General features: G+C 43.2%; 1 protein-coding gene across 2 annotated transcripts in view; it reads right to left on the reverse strand.

Moving 5' to 3' along the window:
* Window positions 1–12,672, reverse strand: part of zcchc24 (zinc finger, CCHC domain containing 24) — a 28,866-nt gene that overhangs the window by 4,437 nt on the left and 11,757 nt on the right. For both annotated transcript variants that reach the window (XM_062463417.1, XM_062463418.1), the window contains exon 3: window positions 2,072–2,236. In XM_062463417.1, coding sequence (XP_062319401.1) covers window positions 2,072–2,236 — 165 coding nt within the window. The remainder of the gene's footprint in view (window positions 1–2,071; window positions 2,237–12,672) is intronic.

Below are 12,672 nucleotides of genomic sequence, written 5' to 3' on the forward strand. Positions count from 1 at the left end.
ATGCTCACAGCCAATACCCCTGCTCTCTTCCAGATGTTGCTTTGGGGCTGCCTTCAACTCAGCCCTGTTTCATTCCCAATGCTTCAGCCAGTAATTATTCCAAAATGGACCCAGCAGTTGTAAATGGCAGTACTGGTTTCAGAGCTACAACACTGTTTGATCCCACTGCTCCAAAAATCTGCATTGAAGAGACTTGACGATACAGACCTGCAAGGAAATTCCTGTAACACAACACTAGAAATGGCTTTCCTGGAAACTGTACGAAGGACAGAGGGATCCTTCGGTGCCAATGATTTCTGGAAGATGTTTAAACAATCACTCCGCAGTCATTTGCTTTCCCACCCATTGTTGTCGGAGAAAGTTTTTTTTTACGATTTCTTCCAGAGTCTCCGATTGTGTTTTGTAACCACAGTAGAAGAAACCAGCCCAGCCAGCTTATGGAGTTACCCTTGAATGCCTGCAGTGAGGTTTGGACGCTCACTCATAGTTAAATGAATCCGAAAACCCACATCTTTAACCCTGCCAATGTCTTAATACTAAAACCTGCAGTCCTTGACCACTAATCTTGTTATAGAGATGGAATCTAAAACACTTCGGGGTGTGTCTTGTGCAGAATAAAGCACAATCACTTGGCTTCATTGCATGATACCAACATGAGAGGATAACGAAAATGCAGTGTTTAATTCCTGTCAAGGAGTTTTTCAGTTGGGACACGGATGTGGCTGGGGGAGAGCTGTCTGCCATGATGAGCGGTTTATCTCAGGTGCTGACAGAGGGAAAGCGGGTGACATTGCCGACGCATGGAACTTGTCAGTGAGTGCTAGGCTAGCCACAACACAGATGAACATTCTTGTCTCACCAGCTGGTTCCACAAGAAACAACCTTCACTGGATCGGGGGGTCAGACTTAGGTGATCTTTATGAATGCCTCCCTTTAATGATTTTTCGTTTCCCTATTATACAATATGTCTGATTTAGATATCAGGCATAACAATATTTTTGCAGAGACACAGCTGTATCACGTTTGTCAGGTATACCGTACAATCTGTCTGAGGTAACTGCATATGTCAGTGTTTGGACAGTACCTCAGTGATCTGTCACAGATTAGAACAAAAGAACTGGGAGAGCCAAACATTGACTTCACCTTTCCATCTCCTGGAAAAGACTGAAATGAAAGAGAAAGGGCTTCTTGCAGAACATTCTCCTGCAAAAGGGCAGGAGCCCAATTGAGTGTAATTGCTAGCAGCGTGAAGCATGTTCTTCTGTAGTGGTTTTGAAGTTAGTATGGGCCCACAGTTCTGTTTCATGTGGCGGTATGGAAGGAATGTGTTGAAATGTACATTTGAAAAGACTGAATGTCAGAGATATTATGTCTCAGACATGGGGAACATTTCATCTAAGGCTTTGTTCTCATGAACTACTGTGCACAGGTACCAAATGAAGAAAGCAACCTTTTCATTTTGAAGTTTGAATTTCAAAGATAATTTTACAGGAATAAACGTATAAGAAAGTACCGGGGTATATTTGGGGGAAATCATACTTGTTTTAGTGAACTTTTCTCTTTTTATATTTTTACGCAGGCAGACATGACCACAATATGGTTAACATATAATTTTGTAAATGTGTAAAACGCCAATTGTGAAATCCATACTATTAAACTGAAAATCTAACAAACACGGAAAACAGAGGAAATACAATATTTTGATTACAGTGATTCCACTAGTTTATAAAAATGGTATTGGATAAAAATGTTATAAATCAAATGGACGAGGCAATGTTTCAGTCACTCATTTTAAGGAGTGGGGCTTGTCACCATCAGATCTGGGCCCTCTTTCTGAGTGCAAATAATTTCAGTATATGATTTGCAATCTACATAGGTTTGTTGTTCGATTACTCAATTTTATGATAAAAGGTTTACACAAAATCCTGGAAAATTATGTTTTAAATGTATAATAAAATAATTTATAATATAGTGTAGTCACCTCAGGGACAAATATCAATTTGAACATCTATCTATAAATAAATACTCTTCCCAACGCCATCGAAAACAGCTGTTAGTGTTTCAGCAGTACCTGTTTATGTGGGTAGACATTGATGTGGCATTTGATGCATTCTTGTCCCATGTTGGCCCAGGAGTTGCCACTCATCCACTTCCTCTTACACTTGGGACACTTGTACTCTCCGAAGCACCTCTTTTTCCCCTGGTAGGGAGTCAGCCCTTCTCCTTTAGGCCTGGCCTGAAAACACAAGACGTAGTGACTGTAGACACGTATTCCTATTCATGCATTCACATGGACAAATGATCAACCTTGACCGTCAACATTGCAATTTTACACACCGAGGGGAAGGAACAAATAACTTTTGTACAAGGGTAAAAAGGCATTAAGTATAACATTACCTACAGAGCAGGACCTCTACATGCCTAAACTTCTACCTCATAGCACACAATACGTTTTCATCCAACCCCTGTGTGGTATTCAGTATTGTAGTTGACTTTCACTTGTAACTACAGCTCTGTTGTGTATTCCTCCAAGTCTTGTGAGGGTGATGATTACGCCAGATAGTTAGCCAAGAAAGAAAGAAAGTTAGCACTCATGAGAGGGTCTGTTCCTGGGAGGGGCTCCTGCTCTGAGTATATGTTGGCCACATAACAAAGCAAAGGGCAAATCGTTCCCTCAGTGTGCTGCAAACAAACGCACGGTTGATGTCATTGAAGGGATAAATCACCAAGGCTAACCCAATTAGGGAGTTTTACTCGGGTCTCTCATGTTGAGTTCTGAACACAACCCACCATAAACAGATTCATCAGGAGGAGTCACCAGATTGATATGATCTGCACAAATATCTCCGTAGCTAGGACTGCGTCCGGCCATATGAAGACCCGCTTAGCCCTCTTCGACGTTGAGGAATTGTCCACAGTCTCAGAAGAGCGACCCTACCATAGCAACTGCAGCCCCCATATTTCGAGGTTGAGAAAATATTTGGGGGTAGAGAACTTGCGGCTCCAGGGTAGAGGTAGGAGGGGGGCTTCCGTCCTGCGCTGTGTGAGTAATGGCAACCCTAATGTACTGTACAGCACCTGCTCCAGTCCAGGTCGGACGGGCACCTCAGAGCTTCCCAGCTAAGGCTCACCATGACAGGCTGCGCCGTGCAGTGAGGTCAACTACTGTCAACGTAGCATTTCCACCGTGACTGCAGGAAGGATGGAAACACTGACGTTCCTCAGGCTTGGGAGCAAAGATCCAAACACGAATGCATCCAAGCAATCACATCGAAAAAGTCAAGGTTAGGCTGAATTTGGACTGCTTCTTTTTGATTATCTGTACTACACTAGACACAAAACATACAGTGTTCCAGAAGTCTCAGTTCTTCTTGAAAAGCTACGTTCTCTGCTTGCATATCTCAACAATTATTACTGTTAATATCTCAATCATTGTTGATATACTTTATCTAGACCTGCTGATCCCCAGTTTTCCATATATCCTTTGTGTGAACTGGGTGTCTGATTGGTGAGAACTTAACACCTCTTGACCATCATTCCCCGGCGCTCCATGCAGTGCTCCAGCTCCGTGTTCCTGTCTGCCTGACATGGGTCACAGTCTGTAAGGCTTCACGATCACTCGTCATGGCTACGGCATCAAATTATAACTCGCAGGTGGGACACGGGCAGCTGGTTGAAGAACAACAGCGCTCAAACAATGGACTTCAGGATGTAGCAAGCCTCATTTCACCGGGAATGATTTGAATGTGTTAGTGCCTGAATGTCACATGAAATGGAACCACAAAATGATTTGGGTTTTCGCGGGGTTTCAATGGCGCGGCCACGGTGGGTGGCTGTTGTTGTTGTCCATGCCAGGAGTGCCAGTCTGTCCTGTAGGTCTCAGACTCAGCATATGGCAACTTTTTGTTTCATTGCGTGCCAACCCCGTTCCAGTGGCCAAAAACAATTTGGAATGCATGTCAGTAAAAACATCTGGGTTGCTGTGCCTGTTTAGTACCAGGCTGAGAGATGCGCCATCATCCAGGACGGGAGACATTGGCCAACTTGACTCCTCAGTGAGTCGAGGCTCAAAACGAGAGTTTTTCTGGGAAATAGCAGACAAGACAAACAGCAGGAAGAAGAAAGTAGAATGGCCCACATACGGTTGGTTACAAAGTCGTTGTTACGTTTCTAGAATAGGTTCTAGAAAACCTGCAAATATAGTCCATCCAACCATAAGTAAAGAGCCACTTAATAGTCCTGTGTCAACAGAAGCATTGTGGTGTTACAGGGACACATGAGGCGTTCAGCCAAAGGATGTGTGCTTTGATGGCCTATGGACATCGGCTTGTCCTGTCCATTGCTCTCAGCAAATACAAACACTCACGCACCACGCTATTTTAAAGCCAAAAGGACATATCTGACCAATTTGGGCCATTGTGGGTGCTTGTTGAGCAAAAAAAAAAAAAAAACTACGCTTGGAAAAAGAGATGAGGTCGATAGCATTCGTGCTGGAAGACGTTTTTCTGTTTGTGCATCACTTGTGCAGCACTGGGTCGTACTGAGTCAATGTTTGTTTGCGCTCCTACCCTGGACCCCAGTGTGCTGAGATAAGGGTCAGGGTGTTTAGAGGGAATGGACAGCGTGGGGACATGAGGGGAGGGGGGAGGTTTAACAACACAACTACGAGCAGTCAACCACATCCTCCTGAGTACTGTAACACAGCAGGCACGGCTGTGATTCATCACACACACATCTCTGGCAGTTCAGCCACACGTTAAGAAGAAATACACCCTCTTACACGGCACACACACAGGAAGACTCACAGACGCACAAATGGACATGCGGAGGAAAAAGCGATGACGTTACAGTTACACAGACCGTTTTTTCATACACCCCTGAGATGCAACAACTGGAATGCTTCAACACTATGTCCTGCATCCCTCCTACTTGCAGCTCAGACTTCCAGCCAAACTCACTGGAGCAAAAAAACATCAAATTGGAGGAAAGTTCACAGTAATATTCAGATGGACTACAGTATATATCAGCAGGTGCTGTGATTGAGAGGTTAGCTCAATGCTTTGTATTGCTTTGCCAGAAACATCATGCCCTTAGACAAGCTTAATGAACTGGGAATGACAAAAAACAGAGTTGGAAGCGAAATATGACCTGGGTGATCACTAGTCAAATAAGAGTATAGCAAGGGAGAGGTGTTTAACCTGCAGAGATCAAGGGGGGGGGGGGGGGGAGAGAGAGAGTTAGAAAAGGATGCTCCTTCAGGTACCCATATTCAAGAAAACTCACACCAACTCACACTAACACCCCCAAAAAGAAGATGAATAACGCAGACTAGCAGTCATCAGAGCCAGCTGGGGAGAGACCCTCCAACCAAGCCCTCCTGGACTGTAGGAGGGTGGGGGGGAGGTTGGGGGGGGCAGAGGAGAGAAAAGGGGAGGAGGCGGAAATGCGAAGCAGATGGCCTCCATATGGGAAGAACACAAGAGAAACACTGAAAGTTGTCGTAAAATCACTGTTCTGCTTTGAATTAACTTACATGTTAGGAAGACAGTGAGAGACAGCAAGATGGAGAGAGTGAGAGGGCAAGAAGGGGATGATAAAATACCGCGAACAAACCAACGACTGTAGCCACAGCCATAAGTACAGTACAACAGATGAGACTCATTATCATAAGGAGGAATGTGGAAAAAAACCTTCTTTCAAGAGACCTTCAGTGTTGATACCAATGCCGCAATAGCCTTTGTATATCTCACTGGATATTGGATTCATCCCTTGGATTGGCTGAGGGCATTCTCTTGAGGTTGAGGACGTGCGGGGTGGCGCCTGTTCTGGGCTTGCCATGATTTCTACTGTAATGTCTTGGGGAAAGAGCGGAGTTCTGCTCCATTGGAAGTCATTGAATGGTGTCCATTACTGACCGCTACGGAAACCCAGTCCCAACCACTGTCTGGGTCCTTAAGGTGATCTTCTCTTGTCCTATCCATGCCAGAGCACACCCCTGGAAAATGATCAGTGGACATTCGAACGTGTCCTTCCAAAAAATGTCAACCCAACCACAGACCATAATCCCTGAACTTCAGTTAGAGGTCATGCTGCCTTTAACCCTTAGTAGGAAAATGCTACCTTTCCCCACAGTCCTGGCCCTGATCTGGACTCGTAGATGACATCAGATTATTCCCAAGATAGCCAGGCTGTGACGTAGTTACTGTAACCCTAATCATAGCCATGACTTTAAGAAGACAACTGTACCTCCTTTCTAATTTTTTCAGCCTCCACCAAGACAGTGGCTGCGAGCTGTGAGCTTTCTTTTAGTTTCTTCTATCCTTTCTGAGTTTCTCCACATTGAAGGTCATCGCCAGTCCCTAGAGTATCCTCAACTCTCGACAATGTCACGGCTATGCTTTTAGTGTCCCTAATGTTTTCCTAGTATTTCCCTAGTGTATTCCCTGCCTGGTGTTTCCTTGTCATTCTGTCTGTGGTTCCTACCTCCCTACACACCTGTGTCTCATCAGTTATTGCCAAGCTGTCGTCCATTCTCGTCACCCTTACCTGTGTATTTAGGTTAGCTCCCCTTGTCAGTCTTTGTCTGATTGTTAATCTTTTTGCTGCGTGTTCAAGTCCCTCTCTACGTGTTCCTACTCCTACATGTTTCTTTGTTATTTTTGCCTGATTTCCTGGTTTGTATTCAAGAGAGACCCAGAGTTGCCAAGGTTTTTGTGGTGTTTGAGTCAATAAATAAATACTACTTAAAATCAATTATTTATCAAAAGAACAAAAGAGTTATTTTGATTCTGCTTCCTTCTGTCTTTTGCATTTGGGTCCACCAAAACAGGAGCCCAAATACATGTATTTGGGCCCCTTTTTCCCGGGACCCTGTATCCATAGTTTCAGTTGTTATTTTTGACAAGTGGGAAGAAGGCTTGGTGAGTTTCATTATACTTTTAGTTTATATACCTAGAGACATTAGCTTATACTGTATTTCACTTCTTTTTGTAGCTTTTTTGCAGGAGATTTCTTTGGTAAGTTCCCATGCAGGAAGCCAGCGATACAAAAATCAACTTCAACAAGAAGTTAATAAGCTTAAATGTTATTAGAAAACAAACTCGCTTTGAAACTTGACATCAATGAGGCCTTGGCAGTACTTCCTTGTTCATATCGCCGGAGATGTGATCCAGAGGTTCTTAGTTTGTGTTATATGATAGATATTAAACCTGTAAGTGTAACATAAGTAAGTCCAGGGTCTAATGGGTTTCTAGAGAGATGCTGTGAGTCAGGCCCCAAGCCTGCAGATGGCCGCTGCTTCAGCCTCTCACACAAGAATGACACTGTCCCTTCCCCCTTCCTCAGCTGTGGGGCACTGGCCACAGAACCCAAGTTTGTTATTGGCTGTTTCCGCCACTCTGCTCCACAGCCCAATTCTGTGCCAGAACCTCAGCCAGGTGCATTCTGGGGGTTATTTATCAATCCTACCAGGCACTGCCAGCTAAATGAGCCTACTGTTTCCCGAGTTTCTCCCCCTCTTTTTCTCTCTTTCTTTTCCCTATCGCTTTCGTCCCCCAATCTCTCCGGGTCTTTTTGCGGGTGCAGCTGCCTCTTTATAATGCCTGTGAAGAAAAGTGTCTTGAGACTGAAAATGACGAGGGGGACAGGTGTGCTGGGTGAAGTGATAAATCTCCACTTGCTCACGCACAATGCCACTCTGTTTTTAAAAAAACAATCCCCCCTGAGGGATTCTGGATAGATGGGCCTCACAGATAGCACTCTCCAAGTGACAAGCAAGGTCAATTAGAAGAAAAAGAAAATCTCCCTTTTCAGGAAGCATATAATCAAGTCCTGGCAGGGCTCAAATAGGGCTTCAACTAAAATTATAATGATATTTGATTAAATAAAACAGTTTTAATATGATTTATAACTACTTACATAACAAAATGATTTCATACAGCTATTAATGACCAACTGTGCGTCAGTGTATTATGTGATCTTGCTCTATTATCCTATAGGATGTTTAACCGGGTTGAAGGAATGTTTTTGGAATGCTTTCTTCTGTGGAAAAACTTAGCTCTACACAGGCAAACTTCTAATTTCTCAATACATTTCTGAACACTTGGCATCTGGACTGTATGCTAGGGTAATTACAAAGCAAAGCCATGTTTTCCAAGTATTCCAGCTAGCTTTTGGACATAGTCCGTGCTGCTGGCACAGGCCCCCCCGGCTGCCGGGTCACTCTATGGCGTTCCGTAGCACTCCGATCACTCAAGAGCATCTGGAAACCATCAGGGTAAACAAAGGAACTGTGGAGGAACTCAGGCTCCCTCTCTACAGTACCTCTCTGCATCCCACAGGACATCAGTTACAGCAACACAAGAGCACTGCAACAACCCTCTGGGTCCAAACCTGTCCTGCGTGTGTGTCTGTGTGTGTGTGTGTGTGTGTGTGTGTGTGTGTGTGTGTGTGTGTGTGTGTGTGTGTGTGTGTGTGTGTGTGTGTGTGTGTGTGTGGTGTGTGTGTGTGTGTGTGTGTTGAATTACCAAGCACACAGTGAGAGAGGAACACTCTCTCCTCCCTCTGCCTTTTCTCAATTCCAGATCTGTATTTAGTTTGGCCCACAGTCAGGTCTACAATACAAAGACACAGATCCAGTTCAGTCGCCTCTATCAGAGTTTGGTCTTTCACTGCTTTTGTTTGTTTATTTCATTAGCCACAGCACCACGGATAAGACTCTAATTACTACAACGTGGTTTGAGCTGCACACTGGTAAGGTGACTGCTGTAAGAAAAACACTAGAATCTGGATATGGTTTGTTTAAACCTGAGAACTGGTTCTTCACTGTGAAACAACCCAAAACATGAAAGAGCATCAAGTTCCTCCTCAGACAGGATAAGGAAATACTTCTGGCACTTTATGTGAAAAAACTTTAGTAACAGTTCATTTTCAACATTTGTCTTTAGTAACAGTACAACACCATTATTCATATGGTTTCTCTCTGAACTAATACCCCAAGAAATTGATGGAATATATTTTTCCTTTTCCTTCTTTCAAACAGGGAGTGCTTGTACAGTGTTATACCCGCAAAAGCAAAAACTTGTGTCAGGTCAACAATAAGAGAAGTATAGGTATGTCAAGTTCCCTGCATGTGAGGGTTCGATTATCATGACACATTTGTAGCTGGGCAGTTTTGGTGTGTCTGGTGCAAAACATTTAACAATGCAGCACCTAAACCTTTTTATGGTACATAACCCCATGCTCACATTATACGGCAGGATACAATAGGGTGGTTTAGTAGCTTCACACTCCCGCACCCACCTCCCCCAAGAGCTATTACTGCTGAGATAAGCATTCTTATCTCCTAAAGTTGCGTCTAAATAAAAACGCAAGGCATGACACAATTGCGTATATATACACGTGTGTGCATACTAGGATACTGTCCCGCACCTAACTCTCCTCACACATTCTCTCCTCCACTCCCCCATGACTGTAAAACTACAAAACTACACTGTTATCACCTTTAACTGAATCTGAATGTCATTTTTACAAATGTATTTCCTTTATGTGTGTTCTGTTTCAGAACAGTCATAGTATTAGCTTCATAGCACGCAAACTTACAAAACTCCTCTGTAGATCACATGGAATAATACCCACAAACACACAGTTTTCCAAAACTGGATCTCCACCAAAGGGTATTTGTATTTGCAAAACCTTTCCAAATCTTTGCTGATCATGCAATTTAGAATAATGATCCTTGTAACCATCCACCATCTCAAAGCACAGCCCACGACAATAACACAGCTAAGAATCAGAATGCAGCCCACAGACCTCAACATTTAGTTCTACACGGAGGCTTCAATAACAGAACAGGCCGTAAATCACAGTTCTGGATACATTCGTTCCTTCTGATTTATGGGTAACTAAATCACATTAAGTTACATCCACATACTGTACATAAAAGTTGGAAAATCTTCGGCTTTGACAATAGCATCTGGACTTTGTTTCTGCATAACGTTTTATCAAGAAGATAATTGTTTGCAAGTCAAGTTTACATAAATACATTTTAAGTTTCTTTTTTTTTAACCTTTTTTTTTTACCCACTCCTGACAGTCTGGTTCCATGCTTTTCTCAATTCACGACATAGGAAAAGTCACAAAGCAATGCAACCTTCTAGAAAAGGGAGAGATGAACCCTCAAACATCCATCACTGCCCTCATACACGTCTGGTGACATGCAGAAAGCTGCCACGACATTGCTACTTTCAGGACACTGTATGTAATGATACACACGGGCACTTGTGCCATACTTTGCACCAACCTGATATGTGTAATTATTCCAGACTGTTGCTGTATGCTGTTAAATAAAGCAACGTAATGGGGTTTCGTTCCTTAGTACTGTACCCAAACATTTGAATTACTTACTAGACTTCCAATACCACAGGGTATACATTTCTGGTCTATGTAGAATAATGTAACAAGGACACTATATATATCATATGTTTTGTGGCAGACTACAGTGGAACCATCCCAGTGCGATGGCAGCTGTAGCAGAGCTCAGCTGTTTGTGGTGGGCTCGCCAGTAGAGAGAGTGGCACTACCGTGATATGGAAGACATGTTTGGCATGACTTCCTCTTATTAGCTTTCCATCATCACTCGCTCACCCCTGGGCTCTGTCTGAACCTGTGGCCATCTTGATACTCATCTGGGTCAACAGGGCTATTCTCGCATAGGTTTCATGTTCACATATAAAACCAGTCCTTACTTACAATAGAACATCCCTTTAGGGCTCATGTCTAAATGTGCTTGTGGGTGTCAATGCTGTATTAGCAAGAGTGCTAGACCTGGGTCTGGGACTTGAAACTAGTTGAGGTGAGTTTGATTTATCTCAGAGCGCTACTTAAAATACTTTTTTTTTGTGGGACAAATGATTGTGATGGAAGCATAAATCAAACTAAGTAAAGGGCTGTTGTTGCTGATATTAATTGCGCTGGCTCAAGATAAAGACACTTGGATGTGGTTTAGAAATTGACATAATTTCATTTTTTTAGATAGACAATTTAACTGCACACAGTTCATATGTGTCAGTTCTCACCTCAACACAGTAATGTGTAGGCAGAACCAAAGTATTCCAATAGTTTAAAATCTCTGTGGTGTGTATGTGTGTGTGTGTTGGGTTTGGGGACTGATATTACGCCATTGCCTGGAACAAGCCCGCTTTTTACACTGTTCTTTCAACAGTAGTTTCTGCAGTAGTATAAACACCGTGTATGCATGCATCGCTTCTGTTTAGTCTCCCAATCCTGAGAGATCGCATCAGACTTACTTTGATATCACAGGAAGAAGGTCAGCCTTGGTGATAAGCTGATTCCCTGCTAGGAATTGGATGTCGACGAAACAATTGTTGGTAAAGTCAAAAGAAAATTCACAGAAATTTATTTTCAGAACCGTTCCAAGGACATTTGCCATTCTGTTTCAGTAGTGTTCAGATAAGAATTCAGTCAGGGGGGGGGGGGGGGGGGGTAGAGGTTGGGAGACCAATATTATATGTTAGTGTAGATTACTGATAAATCCTCTTTAATTCCTCCTTAATAATAACGGTATACTCATATCAAAACTGATTGTGTTTGTTATCTGTGTTTTTATGGGATAAACATGACCGAGGCAGGACAGTGTTTTCTTGACTTTTCACATTTAGGAGAAATTCTGGAATGTGTTCCATTTAACCCTGCAGAGATTCTTAACACAGTAAAAGTATTGTCTAACTCTAGTGGTCTGACACACTGTGGTGATCAACAACAAGCCCAAAAAAGCATTGCAGAAATAGGCTAGTGGCTGAATGTGCAGAGAATTTAAAGTTATGTTTTCCTAACCATAGTAAGGCTTCTCGCTAATGTTGTTCCACCACACCGTGTGTGTCTGTATGTCTGTGTGTGCTTACGTGTGTGTACAGTACCATGCTTTTCTCCTTAGTAACAAGCCCCTGTCATTCCTCTTCACGACAGCTGCAGTGGGGAGTCTTACTGCCAGCTCCCTGTTTGCCAAAGTCTCTCCCGAAACTCCCAGTGTCCTTAATTATCTCACAGGTCCTGCCGTGAGTCATGCTTGCCAGTGGCTTCCATTCACCCATAGTGGATTTGAGAGACATATTCCAGTTTTTTTGCTCTAACACAATAATGTACTTTTAGTACCATAATCACGAGTGTGGATTGAACTTGAACAGGGAGTAATGACACAACAAAGGCTAAAATGCTACATCTAAGCAGGTCCAATCAATATACACATTTCTCAAACGTACACACACACATGCCCACTTTTGTAGGATCCGCCAGAGCTGTACGGTAATGCTTGGGTGGTACCTTCTAACGAGTTCTCCCCAGTCCTCATTGTAGCCACGGTAACCCAAATGAGCTCTGCAGCTGTAGTGAAGGGTTGGGTTACCAGACCAGTGAATGACAAGAGCAGGTTGCATGACTGAGGCAGACAGCGGTTCACAAACATTCATCTTGTTTCAGAGCACATGCTAGGAGGAGTGTGTGTGTGTGTGTGTGTGTGTGTACGTTTTGCCCAATACTAGCTATTGCCTAATATCTATGTAAAGTACATCTATAAATACCAATAACAACATAAACACTCAAGTAAACACCTTACACCTAGTTTATGGTTGTCTCTTTAAAAGAGAACGGATGTCTG

The sequence above is a fragment of the Osmerus eperlanus genome, chromosome 6 (genome assembly GCF_963692335.1).
Source record: "Osmerus eperlanus chromosome 6, fOsmEpe2.1, whole genome shotgun sequence".
NCBI lineage: Eukaryota > Metazoa > Chordata > Actinopteri > Osmeriformes > Osmeridae > Osmerus > Osmerus eperlanus.